Source organism: Stenella coeruleoalba (assembly GCF_951394435.1).
Source record: "Stenella coeruleoalba genome assembly, chromosome: 6".
Classification (NCBI taxonomy): Eukaryota; Metazoa; Chordata; class Mammalia; order Artiodactyla; family Delphinidae; genus Stenella; species Stenella coeruleoalba.
Genome location: NC_137151.1, coordinates 127,680,965 through 127,698,062, shown reverse-complemented (window position 1 = coordinate 127,698,062; position 17,098 = coordinate 127,680,965). Strand labels below are relative to the sequence as shown.

General features: G+C 51.4%; 1 protein-coding gene across 5 annotated transcripts in view; it reads right to left on the bottom strand.

The window, feature by feature from the left end:
• FARP2 (FERM, ARH/RhoGEF and pleckstrin domain protein 2) overlaps nt 1-17,098 on the bottom strand; it is a 92,966-nt gene that overhangs the window by 71,000 nt on the left and 4,868 nt on the right. For 3 of the 5 annotated variants that reach the window (XM_079923725.1, XM_079923727.1, XM_079923728.1), the window contains exon 2: nt 10,956-11,172. The exons of 1 other annotated variant lie outside the window; for it this stretch is intronic. In XM_079923725.1, coding sequence (XP_079779851.1) covers nt 10,956-11,144 — 189 coding nt within the window. In that variant the 5' untranslated portion in view covers nt 11,145-11,172. Of the gene's footprint in view, nt 1-10,955; nt 11,262-17,098 lie in introns of those variants that run through there. One more of the 5 variants, XM_079923726.1, reaches the window with a different exon arrangement.

The following is a 17,098-nucleotide window of genomic DNA, read 5'->3' as shown; positions in this document are numbered from 1 at the left end:
TCAAAATCTCGCTGAAAATAAAAGCCCATAATTACTGTGACCCAGGAGTCGAGGACAGGAGAGTTTAAAGCGGCCTCCTTGGTCAACGGCTGACATGGCTGGCACGTGTGTCTCGCTGCGAGGGGCCTGAGCGCAGGAGGGCCAGGGCCTCCCCGGGGACCCACCCCCTGCGTCCCCTCTCCTCCCACCCACACGCCCGGCTCTGGGTCCTCAGCCTCCAGGCCCCTGCACCCCCTGCACGTGCCGGTCCATCTCCACCCCTTCCTGTCTAAGGGTGCACCCACGCTCCGCCCCTGCCTGCTTTGTTTCTCTCCTGGGCACTAAGGGCTCTGCTTTCCCTAGTTTATCCTCGAGCTTCTACTGCAGCATAAGCAGCAAGAAGGCTGGGCTCACCTGGCATCCTGGCCCTGCTTCCATAGTGGTGCCCGGAGCATCCCAGGTGCTGGGACACACCTGCCCCCGAGAGCCATGGGGTCGCGGAAAGTGGCACAAACGCACACCGACGGCCTGTCCAGGTGTCCAATCCCTGACTGTGCTTGCCATAAACTTTCTGTCCTTTTCTTCACTGTAAGTTGTCACTTTCTGTGATGTCTCCAGCATCTCCTGGCTTTTTCTTTTCACTTCAAATACCATATACTTACTCTCAACTTCCCATTTTTTTTAACTTCTAATATGATGTAGAAAAATTTGCAAATTGCATATTTGATAAGCGACTAAGATCCAGGATATGTAGAGAACTTTTAAAACTTAACAAAAAAACCAAACAACTCAATTCAAAAATGGGCAAAGGACCTGGATAGATATTTCTCCAAAGAAGACATACATATACAAATAAGCCCATGAAAAGATGCTCAACATCACTGACCATCAGGAAAATGCAAATCAAAACCGCAGTGAGGTACCACCCACACCCATCAGGATAGCTGCTATCAAAAAAAAAAAGAAAGAAAAAGAAAAGAAAACAACCAGTGTTGGCTAGGATGTGGAGAAATTAGAAACCTCATGCACCGTTGGTGAGAATGCAAAATGGTACAGTCACTGTGGAAAACAGTATGGAGCTTCCTCAAAAAGTTAAAATAGAATGACCACGTGATTAAGCAATCCCACTACTGGGTATACACCCAAACGAAAAGAAAGCAGAGTCTTGAGGAGACGTCTGTACGCCCATGTTCATAGCAGCACCACTCACAAGAGCTGAACTGTGGAAGCAACCCATCTGCCCCTCAGCATTTGAAGGGCTAAGCAAAGTGTGGGCCATCCATGCAGTGGAACATCATTCACCTTGAAAAGGAAGTTGTGACACGTGCTGCAACACGAGAGAACCTCGACACCACGGGGCTGAGTGAAATAAGCCACTCGCTCAAGAACAAATACTGTGTGATTCCACTTATTTGAGGTACTCAGAGGAGAAGAATCACAGAGACAGAAGGATGGTGGGTGCCAGGGGCTGGGGGTGGGTCAGCGTTTCAGGGGGACAGAGCTTCAATTTTACAAGATGAAGAGTGACACGGATGGACGGTGGTGATGGCTGCACAACGACGAGACTGGACTTAGTGCCACTGAGCTGCGCACTGAAAAGTGTTTAACGTGGTAAATCTCTCCTGCATCTATTTTACCAAAAAAAAAAAAAAAAAAATAGAGCAAACGCACACACAAAAAACCCCTCAAAACAAAACCAAAATAGTTAAGTCTGATAAAACTGTGTCTAAAAAGCGTAACTTTTGCCTATCAAACTGGAGATTTCATTAGAAACCATAATAGGTGCTGTGGGGGGTGTAAAGCGCTTCTGCCCTCTGTGGGGCTCCCCGAGGGCCGTACAGCACCCGCTGACGCAGAACCTCCAGCTCCAGATATCCACCTACAGGGAAAAATCCAGAATGTGTACAAAGATTTATCACAAAGAAACTGAAAACTAGAAAACTACGTAGTCATTAAAAATTTAAGGAGAAAGTATACAGAAACATGTTCAACAGTATGCTAAGTTTAAAAACAGACTACAAATGTATGTGGTTTGATTCTAGGTGTGTTTAGTGAATATATGTGAACAGATAAAAGGGTGGAAGGATATTCAGAACACTGTGCTTGGCTGTTTCCTGGGTGGTGATTCTTGGCTATAGGCCTTCCCCATCTTCCATTTTCTTATAAGGGACACGTGTGATTTGTAACAATCAGCTGAACTCCCTCCCAAACAGGTGGCATCAGGAACCCTGTGTGCCATCCTGGCTGGTCTCTGAGGTACCGGCTGCGCGAGAGCCTCGCCAGCGGCACAGCGTTGCCAGGGAGCGGACCGATGAGCCCCGGTGCAAGTGCTAATCCCGGTGGACACGCTCTTCGTGAAACAGTAAGATAAACTTCGGAAAAAGCGTGTATTAAACACGGTACAAGTGAAAACACAGAACGCTCTCCTTGAAAGAAGAGAGAATTGCAATCTTCCAGCCAGCTTTCTGGAGAATCTTGGTTACTTTCTTTAACTGAAAGTGATCAGTAACACAGAATTAGGTTCTTAGGACAGAAAATGAATTGTGCGGCTGCTACGACCTAGCAAAGCTCCACTGAGAAGTGGAGCTTGGAGGAAGTCTTGTGGGACACCATACCTTCTGGGGGGGGAGAGGAGGGGAAGAAAGGGGGGAGGGGAGGGAGAGGCGGAGGGTAGGGGAGGGGGAGGGGAGGGTAGGGGGAGGCGGGAGGGGGAGGGGAGGGGGAGGTGGGAGGGGGAGGGGAGGGGGAGGCGGAGGGTAGGGGAGGGGGAGGGGAGAGGGGGAGGGGAGGGGGAGGCGGGAGGGGGAGGGGAGGGGGAGGCGGGAGGGGAGGGGAGGGGGAGGCGGGAGGGGGAGGGGAGGGGGAGGGGAGGGGAGGGGGAGGGGAGGGGAGGGGGAGGCGGAGGGGAGGGGGAGGGGAGGGGAGGGGGAGGCGGAGGGGAGGGGAGGGGGAGGCGGGAGGGGGAGGGGAGGCGGGAGGGGGAGGGGAGGGGGAGGCGGGAGGGGGAGGGGAGGGGGAGGGTGTGTTTGTTTTGTTCAGGGATTGAATGAATGGACGGAGGGAAGAAATGAGGGTCAGGAGAAATGGGTCAGCAGAGGGTGCCCGGGGTGGGGGAGGGCACACATTCCAGAACCCGTCAGCTCTTCTCGAAACCCCGGCCGCGCATCCTGCCCAGAATCACCTGAGGATTCCTCAGCAGCACGGCATGTTTTAAAGGTGGCCCTGGCGACCCGAATGTGCAGTAGGTGTGAAAGGCTCACTGGAGGCTGCAGGGGGTGGGGTGGGGGGACCAGGAGGACGGCAGCGCTCTCAGATGACCTGGCTGGGGACAGGAATCAGGACGGGATGCAGACAGCCCCGGGGCCAGGCCCACCAGCGGCCCACACTGGGCAGCAGCCCCCGTGGATGGAAGCAGCAGGAGAAAGGCCACAGGATCAGAGAATGGCTGGCAGTGGTCCTGTGTGGACGAAGGGCCCGTGAGACGGTCTAACGGGTTTCCAGAGCAATCCACGTACCTGGGCAGGGCAAAAATGGACACATCCTACAACCACAAAGTGCACGCTGGGGACACACCCTAGAGAAACCAGCGCACGCAGCAACACACACAAAAGCATCCGCAGCAGCACTGCTCCTAACATCCAGACACTGTTCACCACCGAACAGAGCGGATTCTATAAGTGCAGAAAGCCCTGGGGTGTGCCAGGCTACACAGCTCAACATGGGGGGCAGGACATGCGGTGTGTGTCGGGCAGCCGAGTGAAGGCCTACAGAGGACGACTCTGGGCCTTTCTAGCCTCCCCGCCCACGTGGCCCCCGCAGGAGCAGACAGGCGCGGACGTCACCGCCCCCCCCCCCACTCTGGCTACACGTCCGGACGGGGCCCCTGAGCAAAGCCGTTCCCAGACTTGGAGCAAGGCCCTTCCTCACGCCATCGGGTGGTGAGGCGCTGAGATTTAAAACCTGGTCCTAACGTGCCCCACGCGGCTGTAGGGAGAGGGATGAGCGTGCGAGCCCAGGAGGCCTCGGTGGTCAGGCAGCACCACTCTCAGGCGGGCCACCTCCTTGTGGGGAGTTGCGCCAAGAGTGCAGGCATCGGGAATTTCTGGGAAGGGGTGGAAGCTGAACGGGAACAGCGATTCAAGGGCCCAATCAGTGAAACAAGTACAAGGTCAGCTCTTCTAGCCTCCTATGAACACAGGACAACAGAACCAAATTCTTTCTGATCAGTAAATGAGAGCATCACGTGGATAAGAGCAAGGGTTCTGGAGACAGCCAGGGGGTGGGGTGGGGTCACAGGCCAGCTGCCTCACCCGGCAGCTCACTCTGCCTCTGCCTCCTGCTGGGGTTGCCAACGACATAAACCCGTCACGTGTCTTAAGGGCTCAGGAAACAGCTTGCAAGTCAAGACAACCCAATGGGCAAGTTTCCTTTCTATGACCCTCTGCTGGGACCCTGAGACAAGTCTGCTGTCTTCCATTACACAACGGTGGGGATGGGTCTGCCCTCGGCGACATTTCCCGATTCTTTTCCATTTGTCATCGGTCATCATCGCGGGGTCATCCAACATAGACTGTGCGTGCCAACCCTCAGGCATGTCCGTGTGCAGGCGTGTGCGTGCATGTGTGTTGGAGCTTCGATACCACAACTGGGTAAATGTCCACACCTCTGCCTCGTCCCACCCTGCCACATTCCTGGGCTTCAGGGTCAAAACGCAGATCAATTTTCCAAAACAAAATAATAGGTTTCAAAACCTAGGGCAGAATCACATAATTGCTGCATATACTAGGGACACACAGAGCTCTTATATAAAGCCTATATTATCGCCAAACTTCAGATGCTGAATTACTAACGTCTTCTTCTGAGATCAGACCAAAATAAGCTCTCAGGCGGTTTCTTTGCCATATTTAGGGCGCTCGTGTAGGAGCAGCGACAGACATCTGGCTACGGTACTCTCCGGAATTCTGGCTATTTCTTCCTGGCCAGAAAGAAAACATTAAGTTTTTACTGGAATAGCAACTTCCAAGTCCTCCAGCATGGGACTTCATGGCTGAGAATCTGTCCTCCTACTTGCCACATATTTAAGCTAAAGCTTTCGCAATTCTAAAAAAAAGAAAGAAAGCAAGCCCACTCTGAACCTTTTGAGGATGTTAAGAAAAGGGGAAACGTGAGCAACCTTCACGTTCATTAGCACTCCACCACACCTGCCAGCGAAGGCATGACATTCACTCCCGTGGGTGAGGTCTCCCTCACCCAAACCACATCCCAGACTGTTCTCTCAATCACTAAATATCACTCTTTCCGCAATACTGACTCCAGATAACAGAAAAGCTATAGGTGACGTCCATTCCTAAACCCGCCATGAATGGTCAGCGACGCAGGAACGTGCCCTGTCCCCAATGCCGCGCCCTCTGCAGTCGAGGGGAGGCCTCTCCAGGGAGGACAGGACCGCCAGCTCGGCCCCTCTGCTTCTCCCAGGGCAGCATGGACACCGCTCACACGTACAGGGCAAGGAGCTGGACACTTTCTACTCCCTGACTTGCATGCAGGACAATCGAGCCGACACACGGCCTCCAGATGGTTTCTCTTACAGCTGAGAAAAAAACTTTCCAGACCTGAGGTCAGATTTCTAATTTCAAAACCACAGAATTCATTTAATTAACTGAAAACAAATCATGATTTTACTAGATCAAAAAATTGGTCACTGACTGACCTTCAGGGAGTTAAAAATCCCATCAGTAAATGTCAAACATCACTTAAAATTAGACAGAGTTGAAGTTCCACCCTGAATCCATCAGACAGATTTCTCCCCCTTTCTTTGCGCCCTTCCGGACACAAACTAGTAATCAATATAAAGAACCACGAAGTACACCTTGCTTCATTATCATACGTAATCGCGATAAACGTAAGTTTGTTAAAGCAGATGATCCAAATGGATGAGACTAAATCGTAGACATTGGCAGCTAGTACTTACAGATGAGATAAATATTGATTTAAAAATACAATTGCAGGGGACTTCCCTGGTGGTCCAGTGGGTAAGACTCCACGCTCCCAATGCAGGGGGCCCGGGTTCGATCCCTGGTCGGGGAACTAGATCCTGCGTGCCGCAACTAAGAGTCCGCATGCCGCAACTAAGACCCGGCACAGCCCAAATAAATAAATAAATAAACAAACAAATACATCTTTTAAAAATAAATAAAAATAAATACAGTGTCAGTAAAAGTCTAAATGAAACTTTAAAATGTTTTAAAATTTTTGACACGGCAGCTCCCGCTCCTCTACCAGCTTCAGTTCCCAGGGCCTCCAGGGCCTGCCCTCAGCCTGCTTTCTCTGTGGTCCTCACAACTCTGGGATGTAGAAATGTTCACTCCACGTGTGGTAACTGGGCCACAGCTAGACGGTTAACTCCACAATTACTCATAATCTATCCAAGGAACCACCCCAAAGATAATTTTTTTTTTTTTTTTTTTTTGCGGTACGCGGGCCTCTCACTGTTGTGGCCTCTCCCGTTGCGGAGCACAGGCTCCGGACGCGCAGGCTCGGCAGCCATGGCTCACGGGCCCAGCCGCTCCGCGGCATGTGGGATCCTCCCGGACCGGGGCACGAGCCCGTGTCCCCTGCATCGGCAGGCGGACTCGCAACCACTGCGCCACCAGGGAAGCCCCAAAGATAAATTTTTAATGGTACAATTCTCATATTTTTGGGCTGAAAACCTTCCTTTCTTTAGCCATTAAAAATTTTAAAAATTTCACCTCAAACCACAACGAGATACCACTTGAAACCCACTAGGACGTTTAGAATCAAAAAGTCAAAGAATAGTAAGTGTAGTTGAGAACGTGGGGAAATTGGAAGCCTCATAAAGTGGCTGGTGGATATAAATGGTGCGGCTGCTTTGGAAAGCAGTCTGCCAGTTCCCCAAACGATCACACACAGTCGCTGTACGACTCAGCAGTCCCACCCCCAGGGGTCTGTCCGAGACAAGTGGAAACGCATGTCCCCACAAAACCTGTACCCAAATGTTTACAGCAGCGACGTTCGCAACAGCCCAAAGGTGGGACGTCCACCAGCTGACGAGTGGGGAACAAAAAGGAAAATAGTGCTGAGACGTCCAACAACGTGGATGAACCCCTAAAACACCACGCTAAGTGACAAGCCAGTCACAAAAAGCCACGTACGACTCTGCTCAGATGAAAGGGGTCTGTGGAAACAGGACCCAGGTCACGATTTGCTTAGAGCTGGGGGGGGGGCACTGAGGATGCTGGGGCTGCAAGGGCGACAGCTAAAGGGCGTGGGGTTTCCAACTGGGAGGGATGAAAACGTTCTAAAACTGACCGGCGTGATGGCTCTGCGTTTCTGTGAATACGTTAAAAACCACTGAATTGCACGCTTTACGTGGGTGACTGTACGGTTATATCTCAATAAAGTTGCTAGAAAGTTTCAGCTTATCCAGTGCTGCTCAGGAAAAAGCAGACAGACCCCAGCTTCCAGCTTCCAGCCACCCTGACTTTGGGGCAGCAGGACTGCAGACCGAGAGAGAAAGCCAGAGGAAGAAAAGGCTCCCGTGTGGCCAGCGGTTTTGGCTCTCAGAGCGCTGGCCGGTATCGTGGGGCCTGAGCTGGCAGAAGCAAAGCTCACATCACCGCCCTAGTGGGTGGGAGACAGACGGAGCCAGGGGCTCGCGGATGCGCTCACCCCTCTGAAGGAAGGGAATGAGGGCTGGGGGAGGGCAGCCTCAGCTGCTGAAGCAGCAGGAGACGATGAGCCACAGACTCTGCCTGTGAAGAGCCACAGGCACCAGCAGAAGACGCCGTTTCAAAAATAACTAAACGTCAACTTCTTCCCCTAAGAATAAACCTTCAGTATCAACCAGGGGAGTCCACACAGGCCACACCAGGCCAGGTGCCACCGGCTGCACATCAACCCTGCGAGTCTGCAGACAATACTGCAGAATACTTAGTAAAAAATAAACCAAATCAGCACACCGTAAGATAGGTGTGGACGGCCCCAAAACCCCAGACACAAAACACAACACCTGAATCCCTAGCATCAGAAGACGTTGCCATAGAGGGAAAAACTAAAAACTCCTAACGAAAGCACGTTACCCAAGCTCACCCTCGCTTCCGTTCGGTCGACCGCACTTACCGGCACTGGTCCAAACACGGAAGCAGCCTCGCCGCCCAGGAACTGCGTTCCAGGAGGAGAGCCCGGCCAGCTCCAGGGTGGGGGCGTCTTCCCCAAGACCTGCCTTTTGTGCCACCAACAGAGGCCATCCGCCCCGGGACCTCACTGCCCGGCACCTCAAGTCTATACCACCCACAGACCCACAGCGAAAGTCACCCAACCACAGTGTGTCTCTCAGTCCAACTGTACAGGGCGGGCGGGGGAACGACAGACAAGATCGGTGACCAGGGATGGTGGGGCAGGGGCGGCAGGCCCAGGGAGACCCAGCCTGGGCTCTGCATCTCGGATCTTGGCAACGGCGGCCCACGGGAGACACTGGGGAGGAGGGAGCAGGGCAGATGCACCTTCTCCAGCAGCCCCTCCCGGAGGAGGCCCCACAAAGTGCTTCATCTGGCAAACCCGCCCAGCCCGCTGACACCAGATACCAGACCTTCAGAGACTTTCCAGGGACTGTGCACCTGATCCCTGGCAGCAGCCGTGTGAGAGCCTCTGCAGAAAATGGCCACAGACTCCGGGTACTTCTTCAACCTGGGCTTGCCTGGCAGCCTGCTTGATCAGCCAAACCCGGCAGAAGGTACACGTGTGAATTACAAGCCTAGGCCTCAGGGACCTCACAGCTGCCACCCCCGAGCGCATTCCCATCACCATGCGCACAAGGTCACGCCAGCTCGCTGGAGAGTGAGGTCCCACACGGAGAGAGGTTCCAGCTGGGGCCCCAGACATGTGAGCGAGGCCATCCTAGACCACTCAGCACTCAGACCAGAAGAACCTCCAAGCCAACACTCAGACATGCAGAAAATATTAAATATTTGCTCTTTTAAGTTATCAGGTTTGGGGGTGACGTGTTACTCAGCAAAGCTAACTGATACAGTTGTAGACGACTAGGGTACTTAGAAATAGAACACAACTAACTTACAAAAAAATACATTGAGTTTTAACTTCTCCTGAAAGGTATGCATCAGTGAGTAGCACAATTTAAAAAGGACCCCATCCAACTCGGAATATACAACAGCAATCTGATTCTTTACTTTCTGGTAACTCTGCCAGGTCTATCAAAATACCAAACATGATGGTTCTATTTGGTTAAAAGAAACAACAATCTCAATTTATTAAAACTTCGACATGCTCTCTATATTCTGAACCTTTATAAAATGCTATCTCTGATTTAAAAGCAAATTTCTCAGAGAAGGATTACATCTTATTTATGACTCAACGATAAATGTGTGCTTTTTTTCCTTTTCTGGTCCTAGGTTTAGTTGATAAAGACCATTAAGCAGGCCAGAAAAAGATGCTCTAAAGGTAAACCCTAACTAATGCAATTCTTTTCTTTTCTCTTCTTCCTTCCTTTCTTTCAAAAAATCTGAACCTCTTTTAAGCCTAGACCATAGCAAATGTGTTTATCATAGGACGGCTACACGGTGGGAATTCTTCCAAACATTTGTCCGGAAAAGACGTGGGAGCCCAGCTAATTCCCAGATCTTTAACCTGTTTCTCCAGGTGACTCATCCGAGTACGGTAAGACAGGGACCGAGAGCCAGTCCCCCCCTTCAGGGCTCAAAGGTGGCCTGTTCCCAACTCCCTGCCCTGCAAAGGCTGCTTCTTGCAACACAGGAGTGACCTGGGAAGGTGGACAGACAGGCCCTACCAGTTCCAGTTACCACTGCCCTGACGAAATGACATCTGGTTTCTTCCTCAAATAAGACCTAAAAGAAGCATTCAGGGTTCCCTGAGTTCAGACACTAGGAATCTAGGCACGAGATACCTGCCATCGAACACTCAAGGTGCACCCTGGGCTCCACGCAGGAGGGCACCTCTACTCCTCAAGCCCCCCAGCTGGCCTCTCCCCTCCACTCCCCGCCCCCGACCGTGCTCACCTCCTTCCTCACCTCTGCCTTCTCACACAAGGCATCCTGCCACCAGGCTCTGCGGGAGCCTCAAGGCTTCCTCTAGGCCTCTTCACACCGGGCCCACAGCTCCTCAATCATCTTTCTATTTTCTGTGTAGCATCTGGACCTCTCCCCAAGCATAAATAAACCTCCTGCTAAAGTTTAAGTTCATTCTCTCGTCTTTACTTTGTGACATTAAGAGCAGGGGATGCTTCCAAAGGTATTACTTTAAACCAATATAAAAATATTAGAAAAAAGAATGTATTCCTGCATTACTTATGAAAATAAGTAATTTTTTAAAAGAACGTTCATTCTATTGCCATTTAGAAAATCAGAAAAGATGTTTTCAAACATTTGCTATATTCAACTGTCTTTGCCAACATTATCAGTGCAATGTATTATTAGAGAATTTTCACGATAAAAATGTTCCTACTGCTGACCTAGAAAGACAAGCCCTGTGCGAGCGCTGTGCCAGGCTCTTCGTGTGCTGAGTGCTCTGCCCTCACCCCAGCCACCCTGGGAAGCGGGGACCTGAGTGACCCTCACATTCAGACGAGGACACACTGTGAGGCTAAGGGGCGTCCCTCACCCAGCGGCTCGGCCACCAGGACCTGGGTGGAGACAAGCTGGTTCCAGTCTGCACTGCGTGGCTCTCAGCCAGCCTCTCAAAAGAGAAGAATGTCAAGACCACATTACGTCAGAATTTTAAGTCAGGAGAACACCACTCCCCAGACTACAAGGGGAAACGCAGACGGAGCTCCCAAGGATTTTATTACCAGCCCAGCCACTCATGGGCGACTTGACAAACAGGCAAAGTCTAACCAGCAAAATGGAGTTTGGTACATAATACCAAATATTACCCGACTTCTAGAAAACGCGAGGAACTAGGCCTCCAGGAATCTCGCTTCTTACCTCAACGTCAAACACCTCGACGGAGCTGTCCAGCAGCTGCACTCGGATGGGCGTCCTGGCCGCTGGCCACGCCGCTGCTGCCGAGGGGCCCTGCCCAGGCTCGAGGGTGCTGACGCCCGCGGGGGTCTGGGCGCCTAGGCGTGTCCCTGGGGTCTGCAGGACGCGGTAGGTTCCTTCCAGCTCCCCCATTCTTCACCAGCTAAGAGTGAGGAATGCACTAAAACACACAAAAACCCCCCAAATTATCCCCAGTTATTTCAATATTAAAACAACGTAAGAAAATTGTCAGGTACACAAGAATTCTCTGTACTGTTTTTGCACTTCTACGAGTCTTAACGTACATCAAAATTAAGAGTTTAGAAAGATTATCTTCTCCTCATACCTCGACTGGTGAGCATACACAGCAACACGCCCCAACACCACTATCGCTGGGGTGCACGCAAGCTGGCAGTGCGTGAACTCATTTAACCCCCAGACCCTCTGAAGGAGCCGCAGCATCTCTGCCCACCGGCAGGGGAGGGGAGGCCCACAGCCGCCTGCCTCTCTTTCCCCAGACCACCCGGAGGCCCTGCACCTCCTCCCTCCACCAGCCCAGACATTCACGTGCTGACCACACGCTCTGTGTGCCGGACAGCGCTTTTCAGCAAAGGGAAAGGGGTACACACAGCACGGTGCCAGCATGGGTCCTGGGTCCCACCTCCGCTGACACGGTGGGGAAAATGCCAAGGAAGGTGGATGAAGACAGCCAGGCTGTCTGCCCGCTTTGCACACCCTGGTTTTTCTAAGCTGTGTCACCAGGCTGCAGTGGGGGCCACCAGCGGTTCAGGAGGTAACTTCAGACTTGGCGCTGAGTGACAGCCTGGCACACGTCACGGGGAGCACACGCGTGCCACCCTTCCCAGCACCCGCCCTGTCCCGTCCTCATAATACCCTTGTGGTCACCACCACCCACGCCCTCCTCACCTATGACGACACCGAGGGTCTGCAAGGGTCAGAGAGCTGCCCCGGGAGGCGCTCGTGCCCTTTCAACCCTCCTCAACGTGCCGGGGGAAGGGTCTCCGGTTCTTAGCTGTTAAGTGGAACAGAGCCAATCACGCCATTGTTTTTTAACAACCAAAGGACAGGCTCAGTGCCTGCTAGAATCTGGTCATACTGCCTTGCTTTTAGTCGTCCTTATTAATATAATTACCTTCTATTTATGGCTAATTCCCTTCTTAAATACGTGTATTTATGTATGAAAGTCAACTTAAAGAAACATACCTAATGGTTAAACACAGTATGGCAAACACAAATGTCAGATGTTTAATCAAGAAAGAATGCAGGGGCTTCCCTGGTGGCGCAGTGGTTGAGAGTCCGCCTGCCGATGCAGGGGACACGGGTTCGTGCCCCGGTCCGGGAGGATCCCACATGCCGCGGAGCGGCTGGGCCCGTGAGCCATGGCCGCCGAGCCTGCGCGTCCGGAGCCTGTGCTCCGCAACGGGAGAGGCCACAGCAGTGAGAGGCCCGTGTACCGCAAAAAAAAAAAAAAAAAAAAAAAAGAATGCAGATGCGGTGAAAACCATTTTATTTTGCTTAATCATCTTCAAAAAGTCTTCTACTAATTTGCAGTAAATATTTTAGAGAATTAATCTCACTAAACTCCTAGTCCGTGCCCTTTCATGCCAACTTAATTGCTGAGTCCTGTGGCCTTTTCCTCTTTTTCGAGCTTATTTTGTTATCAAGATAAACCAACTCATGAACTTATTGTCTCTTCAATTAAGATGGAAAAGCTTCTCAGTGACCCACTGCCAAGCAACTCCTACTTAAACCCTACTCAGCGAAGACCTTCCCAACAATCTGCGTGAGAATTTCCATGCATGTCTGGTTTATCAAACAAGCAAACAGAAAATGAGAAAGCTAAAACCCCCGGGAAAGGTGAGATGTGCGTAGCATGAGCAAAGTGATGAGGCGACGTGTCCTTCTGCGAAATACAGCTCCCGACCCACCCCATGCACAAACGGGCTGACCCCCGGCTCGGACTGGCACGTAGATTCCCTGCACCACACGTGTGGTTCAGGTCGGCAGTTACCCACCGTCTTCAGAATTCTCTCTCCAGGCTGCATGCCCCCCGGGAGCGGTCACTAATTCTGTAAATATTTGCTAAGTATTTACTTAATTAACGTAAATATTTGCTAAGTATTTACTTAATTAACGTCGCAGGCATCAAAGAACAGGCACCGTGTATGCCGCAGTCAGGAACCACACTTCAGAAAAGCCCTGTTTTCCTGCCACTGACTGATACTCAGCGTGAGGTATTATGAAGCTCTGAGAGCCATAAACGTGAGCGTTTTCATGCCAGTCTCACAAACTTGAGTAGTTACTGCGGAAGAGAGGGGTGTTAAGGAAGTCAAGCCCACCTCTCAGGTGTCCCAGGTGCGCACGCAGGTGAGAGTAAAGCGTGGTCAGCTCACAGCACTCGCCCAACACCCGCCACCAAGAGGAGCTTCTCCTGAAACAAGCTACGGGATGGTTTACTTTGGGCACCAAAGTGATCCTTTCCCTTTTAAGTAAAGCTACAATTCTGAAAACATGTATACAACCAAGATGTACTTTTAGCAGTCACTTCTGTTGTGTATTCCACTGTAAAATTCTCATTTATATTTCTTCATGATAATTTTAGATGGAAAAAAATTTCTTCAGGTTCTTTCTCTTTTACTTATTATAAGAAAGTCATGTCTGAACGCCTACTTTAAACAAAACAAAACAAACCAAACCAAGCAAGACTAACCTGTCTTGAGGGGCACATCCGGGTGAGAAAACTGCAAGAACAGGCAAGGAGGTTATTCCTAGAACAGTCAGGGCAGTGGTCCCCTTGGTGGGAGGGGCCTGTCCCGGGGGCAGGGCACAGGGGAGGGGTCCTGGGTGTGGCCGGCACAGTTCCATTGCTTCACTGGACAGTGTCCACTTTATTCCTTAATCTGTACATTTGATTAATGCAGTTTTTCTGTATCTGTGTTTATTTTATAATAAAAAATATATTTAAACCAGCATACTTTTAATTTACCATTGTTTCATCTCTCATAAGAACAAAAGATATGTTAGATGAAAAAAACCATTTTCTTGGCTCAAGGAATTCTAAAACATGGCTCTTGAGAGGAAGCCTTTGCAGGTTCGTACACCTTGTGAGCAGCATGCTTACATCCTAGTTATTTGCACCTGGTCAGAGTAAGACACCCACACAGCTTAGGCTGAGACTCCGGACCACGAGACGGCCTGATCCCAGAGGTTCATCCCAGGGAGACAAGTTCTCTTAAGAGGAAGTGACCCCATGGGGCACCCTCCTGCTGATATTCCAAAGAAAGCTCTGTTTGCTATTACACAACGGCAATGTGGCATTAAATCACCCATTTGATAATTACTCAGCTTTAAGTTTAAGAAAGTTTAGAAAGGAAGACACTTAATGGAAAACTGAATGTAACTGCTGTGCTGTGAATGTTAGTTAATAATCATGGTGTCATTTTAGAACGAGCAGCAGAAGGACCCCTCCCTGCAGGAGCGTGAAGCTGCTCATTCAACAGTCTTGCTACATACAGCCTGATTGCTTCCTGTAGTCTGACAATGGGAAAAAAATCAAAGGGAAAAATGTATGCACTGAATGTGCTTTACATAAATTAATAAACTAACAGAAATTACTTTATTTTGCTCTGTGTGCTTATAAATAAACATTAAAAAGGCAAGAATATGCAAACTGGACTAGACACACAGAGCGCGTCCCGCAGTCCTGCAGGCTCTAAACGTCAGGCATTAGCCCCTGCTCGCTCCCCTGCTGCTGCCAGAGACCCTCTCCAGAAATCTGGAGGGAATCAGCGGTGTCAAGAGTCAGGTGCCTACGAGGGACTCCAGTTCCCTTCTCCCTCCCAGGTGAACAAAATGATTTGCAGTCTTCATTCCTAAAAATATTTCTGGTGGCTACATGCAAACTCCCACCGCTGCTATTTAGTGTTACCTACTACACACTCGGCTCCTATATATTCTCATTTAATAAAAAACTTAAAAACCGACTCGTGGAATAAAATTTCCATCTTGAAGTTGGAAAAATTCGGCTCAGAAGTCTGCCAAGGGGCTTCCCTGGTGGCGCAGTGGTTGAGAGTCCGCCTGCCGATGCAGGAGACACGGGTTCGTGCCCCGGGCTGGGAGGATCCCACATGCCGCGGGGCGGCTGGGCCCGTGAGCCATGGCCGCTGAGCCTGCGCGTCCGGAGCCTGTGCTCCGCAACGGGAGAGGCCACAACAGTGAGAGGCCCGCGTACCGCAAAAAAAAAAAAAAAAAAAGTCTGCCAAGGCTTTGGGTGATGATGTGTCAATGCAGGTTTGTAACAAAGGTACCACTCAGGGGGTTGGGGGGGACGGGGGGGAGACTGTGCACGTCTGGGGGCGGGGGGCATATGAGAAATCTGTGAAACTTCCACTCAACTTTGCTGTGAACTTAAAATTGCTCTAAAAATCAGGTCTATTAAAAAGAAAAAGAAGCCCTGCCACATAACACATAATTCAGAAGTGACAACGCCAGGACATGAGCCCAGCCCCGACGTGGCCCTCAAGTCGTCTCCCCCTCGGCTGGGACGTCAGCCTGTGGCTCCCCAGACAAGCGCAGTCCACTGTCCACAGCAGTGGAAGTTGCTAAAATTTCGGTCACGCATGGAAACGATCTCTACGTGCTTCTTTGATGAAAAGGTGAATAAAAGCAAGGTACAAAGAAGGCGCGTGGCGCACTAACTGGTTAAAAGAGGAAGACGGTAAACACATGCATTTTTCAAACAACCACCCTGGAGGGTAAACCAAAACCTAAAGGAAAGACCTTCCTCTGGGGGCAGGGGGAGGGGGAGGCGCTGGGAGGGCAGCGCTGGGCTCTGCTTCCTGAGTCTACAGTGTTCAGTCATGTCGCATAGGGAACCTTGTCGATGTGCTTTTGCCACGTAACATAACCTGTTCCCAGAAGTAACACCAGGGGGTGACGGCCATGGGGGCCAAAATTCTGCCCACCGCAAGGTCTTTGTCGGGTAATTCCGATGTCTGCATCATCTCAGCTGTAGCCTGTCTTTTCTTGTGTGAGCTGGTATTTCCCTGGTTCTGTGTAGGCCAGGTAATTTTGGATTATATCCTGGACATTTTAAACACTGTGTTATGAGCCTCTGGCCTTGTTCAAATCCCACAGGGAATGTGGCACTTCTCTTTCAGCAGCAGGGCCTTGCCGGGTTCAGGCCGCAGCCGTGGTCTCAGCATCAGCTCCACCTTCAGAGGCTCCATCCTCCCTGTGCACCATCACCCAGCTGACAGCCTGGCTCCCGGGCTGTGGTCGACCCCTTAGCTGAGTTCCCACAGCATCTGGCAAGTGGCACACGGTCGGCCCCACGCGTGTACAGCTCGGTGTCGAGCCCACAAGTTCACTGGCAACTGTGAGGGGTCACCTCCTGAGCACCGCCCTCCACGGGGGTCACCTCCTGAGCTGCCCCCCCCCATAGCTCCCTGGCTTACTTCTCAGTCTTCCAGCCAGAGGACTGTGGCTTGTTCCCCTGCTCTGCCGTGCACGTCCTGGGACTGCACCCTTGCTGGGACCAGGCTGCAGGAAAGAGAGTAAAAAGCCCTTGGAGTTTTAGGTGTCTCAGGCCTGACTGGAGAACAGGGAGAGAGAGAAGAAATGGTGGCTTTCTCCCACTCCCTCTAGAGTCCAAACTGGGTGGCTCCCCCTGCAGCCCTCCCTATCTGCCCCTGGAGCCCAGCTCCGGGTTTCGGACACCCGAAGACGCTGGGGACCGGGGGTGCTGGAGGGAGAACAGGAAGCTCAGTGCTCCTGCGGCAGGCACTTCAGGCCCTGGCCTTTGTCTGCCCGCCACCACTTCTTTGCCAGGGTCCTCAGGGCTGCTCCCGCAGCTGTCTAGCTTTGTGGCCACAGTCAGCGGGAGAGACAGGGTGGAGGAGGCTCATTCCTTCTTCCCACAAACGGAACTTGGCATCCATGCATTTAAAGCATGTTTGCAGAGGTCATCTTTGAGAGAGGGAAGAGGGCTGATTTTTATTTCCTTCATTCCTGGCGCCTGTATCTCTTGAATTGCCTGCCGTGATGAACGTGCGCTACTTCTGAAATCAGATGGCTTCCGGGCAGAC